Consider the following 19,655-nt stretch of genomic DNA (forward strand, 5'->3'; position numbering starts at 1 on the left):
GTTTGAATCCATTGCCACGATTTGTTTAGTTTGGTTTAGAAGCGGGACCCATCCTTACATACAACTAACGCTGTTAAGGAAAGGGTCTAATTACAGGGAATATTTGCGCGCCAGGTATCAGAATCAGCTTCCCACAACCTAGCTGAAACCATAGTCCCATTCACACGTACATGAACACGCGAGTCCTTCCGCGCGTACGAGACCCACGAAGAGAACGGAAGAAGAATTAAAAAGTTGGCCGATCGCCCCCTACCTGAGGATGGCTGTGTCTCCCTGCCTCACCGTGATGTTGTCGGTGCCTCGGTTATAATCCACGCTGCGGACGGGCAGCCCTGTAGGGAGAAGGCAGAGCAATCTCAGTAGGACCAACGGGAACTGTCTCCGATCGGGCTGAGCCCTTCCCACCATGGCTGGAGTTGCAAAGGATGGACTTTTCTTGTCTCTCTCTCCCGCTCGCTCGCTCCGCGCTCCGAGAAGGACGGGTTCGAGTTCCCCTCCGGAGAGGGGCAGAAGAAGCGAGAGCGGACCAAGGGGGCAGCAGGCGAGAGGAAATATCCGACAATCGATCCGGGGGAAGAAAAAAAAAACCACAGAAACCCCGCACAACTCTGCCTTGTAGCTCAGCAGATCTCTCGGCTTCTTTTGCTCTGGGTTTCCCCAATCCAGTTCTCGCTTCCCTTCTTTTTGGCGGCGGCTGTTTGGCTTTTTTCCCCCTCCCCCCTTTTTTCCCCCTCTTCCTTTTTTTTTTCCTTCCCTCAGTTTCTCTTCCAGCGCTTTCCTGGTGGCTGGGGAAGCAAGAAAGTCTTTCTCTCTTTTTAAAGAGTGCCCCCCCCCCAAAAGAAACCCGGGCTGGGATCGAAACGACGAAGAGGCGGGAGAGGGTCTCCGACGGGAAAGCAAGGGTGGGCAGAGGAGGGAAAGCACCCCACGGGGCGCGCGCCCGAGGCAGCAGCCGAGGGAAGGGGGGGAGGAGAGGAAAGAGCCCGAGAGACGAAAACAAACAAATCAAGCTGTCCAAAGGAGCTCCGAAAAGGCTGGCGAGCCCCCCCTAAGGCGAGGGGCTGGGACTGTGCCTGCTGCCTCCTCCTCCTCCTCCTCCTCTCTGGCGTGCGGATGCTCTCCTGCGCGGGCGAGCGGCTGAGCAGCCTCTGAGCATTCGGCTCCCTTCCTAACCCACTTTCCCAGGCGGAGCGAAGAAGGGGGGGGAGAGAGGGGGAGAGGGAAAGAGGGAGGCAGGCAGCGGGAGAAAGCAAGCGAGAGCGAGGGCGAGTGGGCTCAGCGGTGGAGGAAGGGAAGGGGGTCGCCTCTCAAGCCTCACACTTGTGTAACTCGCTAACCCCGGGCGCACTGCCGCCTTCCTCAGGCGCCCCCTCTTCATTTAGCTCTCTGAAGCCCCCCCTCTCTCACACACACACACACACGAGACGCTACCCACCAACCCACCCAGAGCTCACGCCGCGGGTCCGCCCTGATCCAAGCCCCGATGCCCTTTTAGGTTGTCACGACAACCGCTTCATCGGAGGCCTCCGGCCGGTTCCCCCCCCCTTTTAAAAAAAACGCGGGAGGGGATCGAAGGGGTGTCGTTTGGAGTTCGGCAGTTAAGGGGGAAAGAAAAGGAGGGAAACGGGAAAGGTGGCTACGAGGGGTCTCGGGCCCGGACGGAAAGGGGAAGAGGCAAGCCGAGGGGTCGGGGAGGAAGTTGGGAAGAGCGAAGAGGCAACAGAAGGATGAAAAGGGGAAAAACGAGGGACCGAAAAAAGGAGAGGCAGAAGAAACGTCGTGTAAACCATGCTGGAGGGGGGGAGAGAGAAAGGAGGAAATACGCGTTATAACCAAATTTCACAGTCGCTGAAATCACGGTGGCCATTCGTTTTCCTCAGCCCGCCAAAGAGACCCCCTGCTCGCCACGAAGGAATTTTGTGAAGCACTCGCTGAAGGCGGGAGGTCGCCCAGGGCTTGCCAAAAGGCCATAAAGGAACGGTGGTTTGCAACGTTGCGCCAAACCGGTGGTGGGTTCGACAAGTTGGGGGAAGTGGAGGCGAGACGCCAAGGGCCAAAGGGGTGGAAGACCGGCCACCCTGTTCCACCCCTTAGTCACATATAAACCCTTGGTTCATGGGGGGGGGGGGAGAGACAGCGATGCGTCATGCATTGTGGCCCCGTCCCTGGTTGCCACACATCATAGAGGCTCACGAAACACTGGCCGCAGATGGGCACCCATTTGTGCATCTCTCCTAACGTGTGTGTGTGTGTATGTGTGTGTGTTTGTGTGGGGGGGGGAACCCTGAGGTTTTCAGTCACAAATAGAGGGCCCTACAAAGTCTTTGGGAACAAGCTGTATGCAGCACCCAGGGATATCTGAATTCCCATATCCATTTTTTAAATCCAGGTGCCGATTTCTGCCTGAGTGAAAGGTGGACCACGACTTTTTGTCAAGTGAAAGGAGCCCTTCCTTTCCTCCACTTTTTTTCAACCCACAAGAGTGGCTGGCTGCATATCCTTATCGTCAGTGAATAAGAAGAGTCAGAGGTCAAAATGAGGTGATAGATATAGAGCTATAGAAGTCTGGACTGTGCTACTTCAGTCTATGTGGGGAGATTGGTCACATATTCAATACTTGCCACATACTAAAATAAAACACCTCCCTACTCTAATAATAGAGAGAAAAGTTTAGAATACTTCTTTCCTTGTTCTGATTTTCTTCAGGTGAAGAGTTTTTAATTCTTGAAAGAAAGGTACAGAAATATAGTCCTTTCATGTCAGTCTAAACTAGGACAGAATAATACCATCTTGATTTATTAGCCATGTGATGGGTTGGCTAGAATTGCAACTGTAGGTCCAGATGAGCCCAAGAATCACAGCTCTGGCAACAATGGAGGTCCATGACTTTCTGGTCCATTTCTTCCTCCCTCATGTTTCAACTGATTCTCAAAAGGGCAGGAGTGTAGTGGTGAATGCTGAAATACTGGGATTCACCAGTTATCCCTCCAAATTATGTCCCAAAATACAGGGACAGCTGTGTTGACCCATATCGACCAAACAGTTTTAGCCATTTTCTTCTCCACCAAGAGCAGGTCTTTTGTAATGCTGATGGATCATAATTGCCTGTTTAAAACCAAGCCATTCCGAAATGCCTTTCATTGTTATAGGAAACTCACAAGAAAGCACTGTTGCTTTGGAAATGAATTCTTCCACAGTTACTATAAAAATCACAGCAAGGAGGAAAATCTGAGTCGGGTGGCAGATTATGCCATTTTTCTTGATAATAAAAAGTCCCACTGTTTCCATCCTACAAGCTTTGGCTCCACTATAGCACTGCACAAGGAACAAAAACATCTAAGCTCAAAACCTAGGAAATGGATTACCAGCTCACTAAGTGCTTGCCTTCTATTTCATCCCAAACTTTGCCGTTTTTCCCCCAGACTTCCAACCTATTTAACTAACTTTACTGCATTTAACTGGAGGTTGCTCTTTTTATATTGGAATTCATAGGCACCAGACAATCTTCCTGAAATGTAATCATAATGTTATCTCTATATTTGAATACCTTCCTTTATTGTAGTATCTTCAAAGTTTAATGAAGGGGGGAAATGATCTAAGGAGAGAAAGGAGAGGAGACAGCAGAAGGCAAAACAAGAAGGGAGGGGGCAGGAAAAACCTGAGGGGATTTTTTTATTTTAAAAAATCGCGAATATTTGACAGAAGCAGCCTCAAATTGTTAGCCCCTTTGATGCAAAGAAGAGCATTCTTCTGGGCAATTAACATTTCATGCTAAGAGATATTGCTCTTTTCTTCCTCTTGGCTTTTCCTTTCCCCGAGATAAAACATTCCCCACCGCACCCTCAGACCAGCCCTTCCTTTGGCATTCTCGTTCTCTTTCTTCTGTGCCCCTGGCCTTGTGGGGGTCTAATTGGCGTGGAGACAATGATGGCATTGAGTTGCCTGAAGTGTGAATGCTTGGTCTGTCCTCCCCAAATGCCAGCACCGGCAGCTGAGTCCCAGATCCTTGCAGATCCTTCGCCAACTTGACCCAGAGAGCATTCACAGAGCAGCTCACACCCCATCGGCATCACCGAGCAAGGAGGGAGCTTAATTAAGCAAAGAGGTGGCGGAGGATATTCTCTCTCTCTCTCTCTCTCTCTCTCTCTCTCTCTCTCTCTCTCTCTCTGTGTGTGTATGTGTGTGTGTATGTGTATTGGCAGAGGGTGGGGAGACTGTCAGGCTGTGATGATGGCTCAATCAGTGGTGATGCTCTTCTTTGCTTGTACTGCTCAGGATACGAGGCAGCCCTGCCCAGCGGGTAACATTAGCAGGATGCCAGAGCCTGGAATGTGGCTACCACCAGGATCAGGCTGTGTACAGAAACAAAGGATGGAGAAGACAAGAGACCATTTCATGGTGCAGCGAACACAACAAAGTGTCTTGTGGCACCTAACAAATTTCCTTTAGGGGAAGCTTTCATGGGCTGAGGCCACGTCCTCAGATCCTTGACAGTGTAGTCTCAGTACAGAGACTCAAGGGCTGCAGGGTGTGAAATGTAATAAAATTGTAAAAAAAAAAAATAAATCATGCATGTTGGTGGCCCTCACAGTGATTTCCATGCCATTGAAAATGCTTCTGTCAAATAAAATGTGCTGCAGTTTAAGGGACCACAAAGCTCTTTGCCTTTTTTCCCCCCTGCAACAAGACTGTAGACTAATAAGACTACTCCTCTGGACATTTGGAGGGGTAATTTCATGAATGCAGAGATTAGGGGGTCTTTATTAACTCTTTCCTTTCCCCCCCGCTTTCAAATGCTGAAGACATTGATGTCCTGTTTTACTTTTTCAAAGGAACAGACATTCAGCATGCTGTTTTTGCATTATGTTGGTTGTTTAGTTGATTGTTATGTTTATAACATGCCTTTTCTCTAATGAGCTCAGGGTGGTATGCATGGCTTTCTTCCTTCCCACTTTATCTAACTCTGGGAGGCAGTGGAAGACAGGAGGGCCTGGCGTGCTCTGGTCCATGGTCATAAAGAGTCGACATGACTAAATGACTAAACAACAACAACAAATACAGTAGCCCTGTGAGGTAGTTCATACTGAGTCATTTCACCAAGTGACAATCAGAGTTTAAATCCACTTGTCATTCTCAGTTTTATATCGTTGTCGTTGTTTAGTCGTGTCCGACTCTTTGTGACCCCATGGACAACAGCACGCCAGGCCCTCCTATCTTCCACTGCCTCCTGTAGTTGTGTCAATTTCACGTTGGTTGCTTCGCAGACACTGTCCAGCCATCTCATGCTCTGTCGTCCCCTTCTCCTCTTGCCTTCACACTTTCCCAACATTAAGGTCTTTTCCAAGGAATCTTCTCTTCTCATGAGATGGCCAAAGTATTGGAGCCTCAGCTTCAGGATCTGTCCTTCCAGTGAGCACTTTATATAGACCCATTGAATTAATAGGAACTTGGTAAGTCAACACTTATGTAAATTCAGTTTATTCAGTGGGTCTAAACTAGTTCGGAATGACATTTAGGCCATGGCTTAATTGGAATATGGATTTCCGAAGTCTCTGCCCAGTACTTAACTGCTACACCACACTATGATGTGGTGTAGCAGTTAAGTATCACATTCAATATGAACATTACAATCATTTACTAGTGTTAGTACATGATATTCCTCAGAAGTAAACACTGTCATTTAAATGCTGTAAATAAAGGCACAGCCTACTGGCTTTGCGCAGTTTGGTTGATAAAAGCCATTAAGGGGGGCATGATTGTGTGGGTCATGAATATTGTAAATGCGTCTTTGAGGGAGGGTATCCTCCCTTAACTCCCGCCAACCTAGTGGTTCGAAAGCATGCAAATGTGAGTAGATAAATAGGTACCACCTTGGTGGGAAGGTAAACAGCGTTCCGTGTCTAAATCACACTGGCCATGTGACCACGGAAAGATTGTCTTCGGACAAATGCTGGCTCTATGGCTTGAAGAGCGGGATGAGCGCCGCCCCCTAGAGTCGGACACGACTGGACAAAAATTGTCAAGGGGAACCTTTACCTTTACCTTTACCTTTATCCTCCCTTAATGCATTAAAAAACCCATAGTCCAACCCATCAACAAACACCCTCAGACAATCTTAATAACTTTCATTCGATTGCAAATATACCATTCTTGGGCAAGGTGATTAAGAGGATGATGGTAAACCAGCTACAGACATATTTGGTGGGGCAGGACTGCCATGATCCATTTTAGTCAGGATTCAGACCGCAGCCAGGTATAGAGATGACAGTGGTTGTGCTGCAGGATGACCTTTTAAGGGAGGCTAATAGGATGGATGGACCCTGTTGGTTCTCCTTGATCTCTCAGTGGCTTTTGATACTGTTGACTACTGTATCATTCTGGACAGGCTTTCAGAGATTGGGGTCATGAGCCTAGCATTGCACTGATTCCAATCCTTCCTCGAGGACTGTGTCCAGTGAATTCAGCTTGGGGATGATGTGTCAGCCCTCTGGACCTTTACTTGTGGGAATCCTCAGAAGTCATCAATATCCCCAAGGCTGTTTAAAATCCATGTGAAGCTGCTGGGGAGAGGTCATCAGGAGATTTGGAGTAAGGTGTCATCAGTATGCTGATGACATGCAACTCTACCTTTCCTTTACCACTCTGCAGTGGATGCTGTTCAGATGCTTGACCATTGTCTGGCTTTGGTACTGGAATGGACCAGGACAAATAGGCTCAAACTGAACCTGGACAAGACAGAAGTTGTGCTCCTAAAAGGGTCCACCAAAAGGTTGGTGGGATTGCCCTAGACTGGATGGTGCTGACCTCCCATTTAGGGACCAAAATCAGAATCTGGGCATGCTTCTGGACCTGGCTGTTTCCTGGGACTCCCAGACTCAAAAATTGGCCTTTAACCAGCTTAGGCTGATCACCCAACTCCACCTATACCTGGATGACAACTCCCTCTGGAGGCATTGATCATTTCCCCAATTGACTACTGCAACACTCTCTTTGTAGGGCTTCCCTTGAAGCTAACCTGGAGATTTCAGTGGTTCCAGAATGACGCAGCCAGACCGGCAGTTGGTGTGAGCAGGTTTGATTGCATCACCCCAGTTCTGGTTCACCTCCATTGGTTACCCACTGAGTCACGGATCAGGTTCAAGGTAACAACTATCACATATAAAGCTCTCCACAGTTTGGGCCCACATTACTTGTTGGAGCATCTGTCCCCAGTGTCAAATGCTTGAGCCACCAGATGATTGCAGACAATGTTCCTCCAGGTAGCCACCCTGAGGGAAACCCATAAATGTTATATGAGATATAGGGCCTTCTTCCCAGTGGCTCTATCTTTGTGGAACCCGCTCATGGAGGAGCTTTGCTTGATCCCTTCCCTGTTGACATTCAAGAGGCAATTGAAGACATGGCTCTTCAGGAGGACTTTCCACTCCAGCCCTAGCTGAGTTGAGTTAATCTTACATCTCCATCCAATTAGTGTTATTTTTATTTTCATGATTTATCTTTTGCTATAGTTTTTATTATATTATTTTATTATGATTGTGTATTTTATTGTGGACTACCCAGAGTAGTGATGCAGCAGTAATGGGAATGGTAAACAAACAAACAAACAAACAAACAAACAAACAAACAAACAAACAAATAAATAAATAATAGAAAAGCATATCTGGATCAGGAGACATATCTTTCCAGTTGATGGAAATGTGCAGGCTTAAGCTTGTTCCTTCATACTGACATCTCTAGTATCTTTTTGATGCAGAAAAGAATGTAAGCTTTACTGTTATATGAACCATTTTGTCAGGCAGAGCAGAAAGTTAGTTACATTATGTGGAGATTTTGCAGATATTTGGCCACCCACTTAGCTAAGCAGTAGGAGTTCTCAATAACTGCACATCAGCTGCACTTTGTTTTAGAATATTGGGCATGGAAAGTCTTACTTTTAGATTTGAATTTTGAAAATAAAATTTCCATAAAATGAAAATGGAATATTTTGGACAATAATTTATTGTCACCATCTTTATATGGCTCCTTTCCCCTCATTCCTTTCGTGGAAATCCACTGCCTAATTCAGATCTTCTTAAACAAGGACACAAAATCCCAGCATCAAGACCAACAAAGCATCAAAACAAACAGAAAAATATCTTAATTTGCACACTGTCATCTTAGATATCCATAACAAGGTCACATCTACCAATCAACTCATACTGAAGATCTTTGTGAATTGATACGCTATTTAATAATGAAGCTTTCTCCTCTCTTGTTCAAGATGACCTTGACAAGGGCACTATTGTGAAGAAACTCATAGCTGGGATGAAGCTTGCCACTTTGAATAGTTAAATGCAATCCAAAGCACCCAACTATAATAGACAGTAGTGTGTACCTGCTCCCAAGGCATCATGTGAGCTGTTCATTTGCAGTTAATAAGAGTTATTATATGTTAATTAAATACTACTGGAGTAAAGAAAACATATTTGTTGGAGATTAACAATTATGCAATACGAGTAGCATCTGCCATACAACTGTTATATCTGGCTAAATATTTCCTTATTGCAGAGTATTTACTTAGGAGGCAGTTACTATCCTGTTAAATCTAAATTTAATGCCTAGTTAAATATATTTAGGGTGCACTTCATGGAAAATGGCATCAATATGTTTTATATGGAGAATAAGAGAAGGCTTTGCAAGATGAAATAAGGCAATAAAAGCTTTTTGCAGGTTCCAGTAACTACTGAACGCCAGATGGAAATACAAATGGTAAGAAAATTCCTCTCCTCTCAAGGGAAGATAGAAGACCATACATTGCGTTGCTGTTTTGGTCACAAAACAATCCCCAGAAGGGGAAGCCTTCAGCTCCCCCTCCTTCTTTCCAAAATGTAACACTTTGCTGGAATAAATTGTAAATAGGAACAACTGACAAAACAATTGACTGCTAGGGGTTTACGGAGAGAGGTGGGTAAAGAGAGAAAGATTTTCAGATTCCAGTGTTACTATTGTGTTTCTGCTACTGGTGGCTCATGAAGGATGAGGAGCAGGTGTCTCATCCTACCATATTAGGGTGGGGTGGACTTATTCCTATTCTTTGGGTACAACTCCACTTCGACTCTAGACCAAATTTTTGTCGCAACCCAAGTGGGAGCTGTGAATTTTAAACCATTGTTTGTTGCATCAAAAAGACAAAGAGAGTCGTATGGCAGACCACTTCTTCAGAAGCACTTATACTTCCAGAAGCCATTAACAGAGAAGATTCCCTTTGCATTTTTCTTGAGATTCCTTTAACTTCTTTTTGTCTCCCTGGCACATGTCTCCTTTGTACCCACTGCCTGCTCCTAAAATCATTTTATCACTGTGCCCCATCACTATCACTTTCCTGCATTTTTAATGCACACACACTGCCAAAGTCTTGGCCTCACCCCTTGTTCATTCTTCTTTGCCTCCACTGCTGCAACCAGTGGAGTTAGAATTGTGTGTCTTGCTTGCTGTGTGACCGAGGCAATTCTTTCCATTGGCTTTTATTTTACCCCTTAGTTCTAATGTAAGATTTCTTTTCAGGGCTTTTTGCCACTTGTTCCTTTCATCTCTTCTGCCAAACAGACCACAAACATTGCTCAGAGAGTTGAAGGAATTCTGTCACCCTCAGTTACATGGCGTCTGAGTATCTTTTGTTCCTTTAAATGATTTGGCCATTTCCTCCGCTTTGCTCATCTTTCAAGCTCTGCTTCAAGCTAAACATTCTTTTGCTTCTGTCTGTACCAAATGTACCATAGTTAAGGTCAAGGGTTCTGGAAATTTGACTGGCTGTAAACAAGTCACGGGACATAGGGCATGACCTCTAACATGTAATTCCATAGTTTGAGAATGGGCCTGAGAATCATGGATTTTTTTTTTATTTTGCCAAAGTAAGTTTCTGCAGCTAAGTTTCTTGTTAGAATCTAAAAATGTGACAATGGATCTGGTGCTGGAGAAATACAAATACAAAATATGTGGGTGCATTTCCTATTACTGAGAGGTGGGAATAGAGCTTCTGCTTGATCAACCACAGCACCAGCTGCTCAGTTTTCATAACTCTTTAGATATATTCACCTTAGCCCACTGTTTTTCCAAAGGCTGTGCAAAGGTACAATAAAGAATACAATTCCAATAAGAGTTTGACTATCATATTGCAAAATCACCTCATCGCAGCTTAATCTTGACCTTTAAAAGCCAGCCCAAGTAAGAAGGTCTCACAGGTAAAGCTGAGTGATGTTATTGATCTTGAAGATTGTGGTGTGATGTATCAGAGATTATACTGTCTCATATATGTAAGGCTAGTGCCCAAGCTGCAAGGTTAGATGTTTGTACCTCAACACTAGCACCTCTTATTAGTTCCCCCAAAAGGTTTACAGAGTCTTTTAAACAGCTTGGATCTGACAGCACTATTGTGGTTACTAATCATCTTTGACTCGAATGCTTGCATATTACATACTAGAAACTGTTTCAAATTCAATGTGTAAAGAATATTCTGTTTTGTATTCTCAAAGGGTTTCACGGCCGGGATCCAATGGTTGTTATAGTTTTTTCGGGCCGTTTGGCTGTGTTCTGGAGGTTTTTCTTCCTAACGTTTCACCAGTCTCTGTGGCTGGCATCTTCAGAGGACAGGAGTTGAGAACACAGACAGAGTTCTAACTCCTGTCCTCTGAAGATGCCGGCCACAGAGACTGGCGAAATGTTAGGAAAAAAAACAGCCCGAAAAAGCTATAACATTACTCTGTCTTGCTCTTTTCCATAGCTCTTCACATCAGGACAGAGAACTCCAGGCCTTGGGGCTTAATCCAACCTTCCTAGGGTCTCATTGTGGCCCTGAAGCCTTTCCCAAATACCCATGTCCCTTTCCCCATGACACTGTTCTTTAGTGGTTTCTCATTTCCCCTGTCCCGATACATTTTCCTCATTCTGAGGCTTGAATGTTTGAAATGTCTCTTTTAAGTTTTAAAATGCCGACAGAAAAAGCTTTAAGCCAAAATATCCCAATCTTTGCCTTGGGCCACAGCCACCAGTGTATAGCAGCCCCCAAGAACTCCTCTCAAGGTGAATTCAGCCCTTGAACTGAAAGAGCTTCCCTGGAAGCTAGTTCTGAAATACTGATAACACATTGTTTAGCAGACCTGTTCAAAACTGCTAAGGCTTGCTTTTCCTAACAAACACCGATGGACCCCCAAAGACTATTCTGATATTGGCTATTAGTAATGGGTGAAGAAGCTGCAATGCCTTGCTGAAATGGAACAGCCTATATATTCATTTGCCACCATAAAGTGTGCACTTCTGAATGAAAAAGGCAGCACAAGCCTGTAGTGCTGTACATTTCCCTGGGTGGACCCATTATAGTGGTTTCCACAAAGCTCTCTAAGGTGTCTGATGAACCAAGAAAATGACTCTCAGGATTTTTTAAATGGTATCAGTAGAAAGCAAACTGTCAAAAAGCCTTAAGTATGACAGTCTGATAGATGAATTTGTACATAAAATATTGGAGAGGTCCCGCTGAAACGATGACCTACCTCAATTTCACATGCTGAAAAAGCTCACAATGGTTCTACAGTTTGAGACAGTGTTTATGATTTTACAAAAGAAAAAAAAAGTGCACTTATAAGATGAACTGATTTTCAAGGAGAAACACAGGACAACTGTCCGGGCTTGTGTTTTCATAGGAAAGAAGAGGTAAACAAGGAAAAGAGCCATTCCTCCCTCAGGCTTGGAATATATATAAAGTTGAAAGAAATAATCATTTTTTTGTGAGTTGCCAATGCTCCCCTCTCTTTCTTTTGTCACTGATTTTTTAAAAGTTTTTATTTCAATTTTTAAAATTCTCATTTGAATTGTTTGGTCATTTTATGCATTATCAACTCCATCTTCCATTCACAACTCTTTCCTTACACACTCTGGAATGATCTGGGTGATTGTTGGTGTTGTTTTTATTTATTTTTCACATACTGTACTAAAAGGAAACTGGAGATACTTAGTTACGTGATGAATTGCTTTTGAACATCTTTACAAACTGGTAACTAAATACAATTTTAGTTAGTTACCAGTTTAAAAAAGTTTGTAGTTAGTTACCAGAAATTTTTTTTATCAAAAGTTGTTTTAGGAAAACTGACCATAGTGTGAGCTGTAGCAAAATCAATTCCCGTTGACTTCTCTTTGTCAAATATGAGCTCAGAATGGCTTTGTGAACAAATACTCAGATACTACAAGGCAGCAAAAAAAGCTTCCACTTTTTCACTTCTGCTACAGCATGAAGTGTGGATGTAGCTGCAACAAAGTCAAGAGGTCACCTGAGATTCATGGGACTTTATATCTGCACAGAAGAATCAACAGATACACATATCATTTACTGTATGGTCCCTTTTTTGTAACATGCACGCTGCCTATCAAATTTACCGTTTGACTCTTCCTTTCTATAAGAGGTTTTGTATTCCCTTTATCCTGATATACTCCACCATTCAATTGTGCTAAAATAATAGAAACACAACTATCTGAGCTCCAAATATTTCAATTGACTATAAAGGAAGCTAATGCTTTGTGTGTCCAAGAGCTAAGCAGGAGTGTTACTGATAATGACCTTTTGGAGGTTATCAATTCACAGGGTTGGCTTGGTTTTCATCCTGCAGGTAAAACGGCAAGATAATTCAGTTATTTCTTAATACTTAAGCAAATTGTGGATGAACATCCATGAAATTGATTGTTACCCTCAACTACTCACTGAACAAATTAGAGTTACTCTTTACTTGAACTCTTCCAACGTATCTTGGACTTGGATCACAGAATGTGTAAAAAAAATATTTAAAAATGCAAGTAATATTGCGTGCCTGTTATGACTGTAGTCATCCCCAGAATCTGCCAGTCTAGCTTACACCTGATAATGAACATCTTAATTAAAAACACATACCAACAACAGTGAGAGATTCTGTGTGATTGATTTCAAACTCAGTTGGGGTTATTGTTGTTCCAGCATTAGCAGCCAGTGGTTCATATGTGGGGGAAAATCACACGATCCCACTACTACAAGGTGAGTCCCTTTGCCCCTGTGGAGACTTTGGATGCCAGCACTTGAATGGCATAACCCTGCCTTATCTTGCTTATAATTTCATTCACGAGCAAGGGATATTAGTGTATCTTTGCTTTTTGGTTTTGTAGGCAACCTGAGTCAGAATGTCAGAAACCCCTAAAGGACAGTGCCATGGGGAAGGGGGCATGGGTGGCATGGACCAAACTAGACCACCTGGATCAGAGTTTGAATATGTTACTTTTTATGGATTGCAGTTCCCAGAATTGCCCAGTCAGTGTAGCCATAAGTGACCTTGTAGATATGAGATATTATTTGAGAAATAGTTCCTAATATTTCCAAACTTCTAAGTCCACACCAGTCAGATGGATGTTCCAAAATGATATCTTATGAATATTTACATAGAAGTAAGCCTCAGGGGACATGATGTCACTGCGAATTAAACCACAGAAGCCTCTGTGCTGCAAGGTCAGAAGATCAGCAGTCGTAAGATTGAATCCACATGACGGAGTGAGCTGCCGTCGCTTGTCCCAGCTCCTGCCAACCTAGCAGTTCGAAAGCATGTAAAAATGTGAGTAGACAAATAGGTACCACCTTGGTGGGAGGTAACAGCATTCCATGACAGACCACGGACTGTTTACAGACAAAAACTGGATCTACGGCTTGGAAACAGAGATGAGCACCATGCCCTAGAGTCAGACACAACTGGACTAAATGTCAAAGGAGATCTTTACTTTAAACCTTATCCAGATACTGTATTATTGGGAGATACTTGTTTTTCAACATGAACAGGCTTATACTGTAAGTTGTGTTTTTGTTGTCAGTTATGAACTTTTCCCACTGTTGTTTATTATTCAATTAGCTACCCTTGAAATTGCTAATGTCAACAGAACCTCTACACTGCCTTTTAATTTGCTCCAACCTCAGATTTACCCTGCCGGTCATAGAGAGATATGTAAGATTGCAGGGAGGTAAAAGGTTTATTATCTTAGGATAAGTGAGTATACAATTATCTCTTCTCTCAATTATCAGCTTAGGGTGAAAGCTTTTATCAGCTGAACAAAATTGGGGAAAGAACTGAGGAAAAAGAAGCAACTGGAGAAAAGGGAGATGCCATTCACCAGGCTTTAAAATATTTGGCAAATTCATAGCAATGAAATCTTTTGCAGTCTACAGTATACAATTGGACCAGAATTGAATTTACTGCAAATTTTTCAAAGCAGTTCTCTGAAGCAGGTTCCCTTGATCTCAGTAAGGCTCACTTAATAGAAGTACAAATGTCTGAGGCTCAAAATTCTTATCTGCTATGTTATGCGAAGGGACTAGCAATAACAACAACAGTATGTTGTGATTCCTTTCCCCTTCTGTTTCTATTGCCTCACATTTTTGCAGACCTCTGACAACAGTACATGGATGGCAGGCAAAACAGCAGTGGCTGCTGCTTCAATTAGTAGGGGAAAGTGATGAGAAAAGCTTCACTTTTTTTGTCTCTTTCTTCTGTATGAAAGTTGTCAAAATGCATTACTACCTTGCCATCCGTATGTGGCACCTCATTTTTTAAAAATTAACCATGTTCTTGATCTGAAACAAAATCACTGAGAGGGAAAAAATTGTCAATTTTCTGTTTCTGTGATGGAGCACTGCAAAATTTCACCCCTTTCTAGGGGCAATTTTCACAAATTTCACAATTTCACTATGGACAAATGAAGACATGAATTTTGTCATAAACCAATATTTGATCATTCATTCACTCATTCATTCATTCAAAACATGATGCTTGGGTGATTGCCTGTTTAGAATGTGACTGAGGATAATTACTTCATGATGCCTTTTGTTGGACTGCTATTTTTATTATGGTACTGATTTAGCATTCCATTTTTTGAAATTAAATTACTCATGGTTTTATTGATTGGATGGTCTGATGATGTTATCTATGTTTAGGTGTTTCAAATGTGAACTATGTTGGGATAAAGTTCACACAATAGCACCTTAAAACAAACTTCAGTATTTCTGAAAGATGCAGTAGGGTTTTCCTTTCAGTATTTGACACATGATACTTTCTTCGCTGACCATTACAAACCAATGGTGCAACTGAGCTGATTCTGATAATATTCATTTGGGGACATCTCCCTGGACCATTGGACAATTCTGACTATTCCCAGAATATATATAGCAAATATTTCATCTCTCCTGCTAACCCATAATTCACCACCTATGAATAATACTGAGAATTTTGAGAGGCCAGTTGTGCTCAGTTTTATAGCATTTCCCTTGCACAAGGAGAGGATGGTGCAGCAACTAGAAATACTGAATCCAAAAAATGAACACTGTGGCCTAAAGACAGTCCCTAATTAGAAGTGAAAATACATTAAAGTTGCAGAAAGGTGATTGAGGCAGTCTTTTTGTGAAATCAGACATCAAAGGGATCCCATGCATAACTGCTGAAGACTGATCACAAAACAAAGCAAGCTAATTTACATACTACGAGGGGTAAGAGAAACTCCTGCTGTGATACTCAGGTCTTATACAGTCATCATGGAAAAAAATGCAGACTATGTGTTGAGGAGAGTGTATTGTCCATCTTTGCACTAAATAGGGAAATATTACAGGGAAGTTGTTCTATTAAAATCATTCAAAGTTACCTGGACATCTTTCTTATTAGGCTGAAACATTTCGCCAATGTGTAGCAAAATGTGTCAGCCTAACAAGAAACAAGTCCAGTTGCCATGACTTAACTTCCAGATAACCTCGCCTGGATGACTGAGAATCTTCACAGATATATTACCTGGACACATTGCACACCATCTGAAAGTTGCCATTCCAGAAAAGAGAAATTACAAGACATCCAGACTTAGACAGCTAATATAAAATATATACGTATGCTGAACATCCATCTCAATGGAGACAATATTAGCTAGGTTTCTTATGACACTACCAAATGTAAAACACTACAATAATTGTGCTGTACCTGATGTGTTTCCCAGCTATATTTCCTTCCTAACTAACTAAATTCACCTTACAAGCTTTAAAAGTAATAAAAGATTCTCAATTCATTACCATGTTGTTCTTGCTGTTATCTATAAAGGTAAAGGTTCCCCTTGACATTTAGTCCAGTCGTGTCCAACTCTAGGTTGCGGTGCTCATCCCCGTTTCCAACCTATAGAGCCAGCCTTTGTCTGAAAACAATTTCCGTGGTCATATGGCCAGCACGACTAGACATGGAACACTGTTACCTTCCCACCGATGTGGTACCCATTTATCTACTCACATTTTTACATGCTTTTGAACTGCTAGGTTGGCAGGAGCTGGAACAAGTGATGGGAGCTCACTCTGTCGCACAGATTCAATCTTACGACTGTTGGTCTTCTGACCTTGCAGCACAGAGGCTTCTGTGGGAGATGGCCAAGAAGGACTGGTGCCAGGACAAAGCCAGGCCACCAAACTCCAGAGAGCCTCCCTAGGAAGATACTGTGGTTGATGGTATCAAAGACCACTGAGAGGTCTAAAACAATGGTCCCCAAACTTTGGCCTCCAGATGTTCTTGCATTTCAACTTCCAAAAATCCTGGCCAGCACAGGTGGTGATGAAGGCTTCTGGGAATTGTAGTCCCAGAACATCTGGAGGCCCAAGGTTGGGGACCACTGGACTAAAAGGAACAGCAAGGATATTTTACCGCTGTCAATCTCCCTCAAAAGGTCAGCATGCAGGGTGACCAATGCCATCTCCATGCCATGACATGGGCTGAACCAGGACTGTAATGGGTTGAGTGCATTGGTTTCATCCTAGAGTGCTTGAAGCTGTTTGGCCACCACCCTCTTCACTAGCTTATTTAAAAGAAAGAACATTGGTGACAGAAATGATAGTTGTTACAATCATCTGGCATCAGGTTTGTTTTTTTCTGGATAGGCCTGATACTATAAGTGTCTACTTGAAGGTTGGGGATGTGACTCTCAAGAAGAGGCACATTGATGATAGAAGTGACCCATTCCATTGTTATAAGCCTGACAACTTTTAAAAGCCAGGCCAGGCAAAGATCTAGGGACATTCTGGTGGCCCTAAAGGGATCTAGCAACTTGACAACCTAACTGGACATGTTGGTGCAGGGGACATCTCAACTGATCTACTGCCAAAATATAGCGGTCCAGGTCCTGGTGAATGGGCTCGATTTTTTTTTTAAATGCTACAAACTGATCATAGGTGAGACTCCTGGGAGGTCCATCACCTTGGCCAGGCCTGGATAAATCGTGAGCAATGAAGAATAATTCTGCTTGATGGTTTTGCACCTCGCTTATCTGAACAGTGTGAAAGGATCTTCAAGCAGTTTTCACTGCTGCTGAATAGGCATTGGACATAATTTTTGTGGCTCTTAATTTAAGTACTGTCAGGGTCAACTTCCAAATGCTCTCTAGGCTTGTTCTATTTTGTGTCAATCGCCCATAGTTCTTGAGAGTACCATGAAGCAGGGCAGGCTCAGCAGTGGAGAGGGTGTTTGGGTGTGATTGTGTCAGCTGCCTGGGTAACTGTGGCATACCTGACTTTTGACACAAGCCATCCAGAACGGCCAGTATCCCTCCTATCACATCCTGGAAACCAATTGGATCCAGTAGCCTGCAAGGGTGGGCCATCTTAATGAATCCTATTTCCCTATGAGGAGGAGGGGAAGAGCCACTGAGAGGCTAAATTTCAAAAGGTGGTGGTCTGACTAAGGCAAGAGAACAGACATCACCACCCTCTCCCTGCCCTGTTGAAAAATCAGGTCTAGCATATGGCCTGCCATGTGGGTGGAGCTGTTGACAAATCAGAACATGTCCAAGGGAGCCATAGTTTCCAAGAACTCATGGGCTGGCCCAGAAACCTCTGTCTTAGCATGGATATTGAACTCACCCAGAACCAAGAGTCTGTAGGACCATAACAGATCTGCCAAGACAAAGTTACTAGCTCTGGAAAGGAGATTGCTGACTTGTGGGGAGCACAGCAAACATGCACAATCCCAAATCCATCCCTTTCACTATAAGATATGTAGAGGGCCTCCAGGCCTGGAATCACCAGAGCAAAGAGCCTGACAGCCTCTAAAGTCTTTTTATAAATAATAGCTACTTCTCCCCATCCTTTTAGTCTCCCCTGATTTTAGATGGAGTAACCAGGCAGACAGAGTACAGAGCCAAGCCCCCTCAGAATCCATGCAGGTTTTGGTGATGCAAGCCAGATCTGCCCCTTCATCCATAATTTGATCTTGAATAAGATGGGCTTTATTCTGGGCAGATCTGCAATTTACCAACATCAGGGAGAGTGGAAGGTTGACTGAGTGGGTTACCTCATACCTGACAGGTGGTAAGAGAGCTCGAATGGGGCACAGCTTTAAGACATCTGGACAGCATTCTTCTACTCACTATCTCTTACATCAGTTTCTAGCCTGAGATACATAAGAAGGAAAAGAAAGAAAAGAATGCTGTGTAGAAGAAATGTAAATGCTTATAATCAGTGACTGGTTGAGGAGAAATATGTGATGGAGTTTCCGTGTACTAATTTGGGCCAATCTGTATTCCACAAGAGGCACCCAATGTGAAGGTTTTAAATTTTAAACAGTCCCTTCAGCAGGCAATTCTGGAAGAACATGGACACATAACGCCTCACCAGGAAAACTTTCACTAACTTAATGTGCTCTAATTATAAAGAGCCCCTTTTCTTGTCATTATTCATTGAACACCCAGCTACCAGAAGTCAAGCGGGGCAAGCTATTAGCATCCAACAATACTGCTTTTCACACAAAGTGTTGGAATGTATGAGTAGAGGGAGGAATGGGTTCATGGTTGAAGAACTGTGCTTTTTGCACAGAGGGTACACACATGCCTTCAGTGTGCCTATCAAGTCTGTTCTTATGGACACAATCTCCTTCAATATAAGGTATAAGGTATTGACCTTATATTCAGCCTACATAGGAGCTCTGTTTCTTCAAATATTGTCCTGTTTCCAAAATTTCATTCCTATACACACAGAAATGATCATACATGCTTGCTTTGGCTATGGGAGATGATTGCTGACCCTTAAGCACACAACCTATTCAATATCCACTAGTAATGATGAAATATTCTCTTTAATTGGTCATGACATCTAGGCCAGTGAGACAAGAGCTAGACGTGTGTTCCAGGAAGGATGCAGTGCATCTTTTCATTGAAATGTCTCCTTTGCATAATCTGTTGTGGCTGTCAGATGCTCTAAAATTCAGTCAATGAGTATTAGCTGGACAGGCCTGTGCAGAATTTAGTTAGACTGCATCTTCTGGAGACAAAAATTTTTTTATTTATTTATTTAACTTATATGCCGCCTGCACTGAGCTGGCCACTGTGACACACACCCTAGTTACTTCCCGGCTGGATTACTGTAACACGCTCTATGCAACTCTGTTGATGGAAAATATCAGGAAGCTTTAGTGGGTTCAAAATGCAGCAGCCAAATTGCTGACTTGGGCTAGTTAGAGGGATCACGTAACCCCTCTGTTACAGCTGCTCCACCAGCTGCCGATTAGTTTCCGGGCAGAATTCAAAGTGTTGTTTTTTTACTTACAAAGCCCTAAATGGCCTGGCTCTAAGCTACCTCAAAGATCATGTCTCTCACTATGAGCCGG

General features: G+C 43.3%; 1 protein-coding gene and 1 long non-coding RNA gene across 6 annotated transcripts in view; one reads left to right on the forward strand and one right to left on the reverse strand.

Moving 5' to 3' along the window:
• The window catches only part of LSAMP (limbic system associated membrane protein), a 1,273,416-nt gene that overhangs the window by 562,084 nt on the left and 691,677 nt on the right, over positions 1-19,655 (reverse strand). For 3 of the 5 annotated variants that reach the window (XM_078389966.1, XM_078389965.1, XM_072993808.2), the window contains exon 3: positions 254-332. In XM_078389966.1, the coding sequence (XP_078246092.1) occupies positions 254-332 (79 nt within the window). Of the gene's footprint in view, positions 1-253; positions 1,106-19,655 lie in introns of those variants that run through there. The other 2 variants (XM_072993807.2, XM_072993809.2) reach the window with 2 other exon arrangements.
• LOC144588028 (uncharacterized) overlaps positions 1-19,655 on the forward strand; it is a 93,188-nt gene that overhangs the window by 59,504 nt on the left and 14,029 nt on the right. The gene's annotated exons all lie outside the window — the stretch shown is intronic.

Source organism: Pogona vitticeps, chromosome 3 (assembly GCF_051106095.1).
Source record: "Pogona vitticeps strain Pit_001003342236 chromosome 3, PviZW2.1, whole genome shotgun sequence".
NCBI lineage: Eukaryota > Metazoa > Chordata > Lepidosauria > Squamata > Agamidae > Pogona > Pogona vitticeps.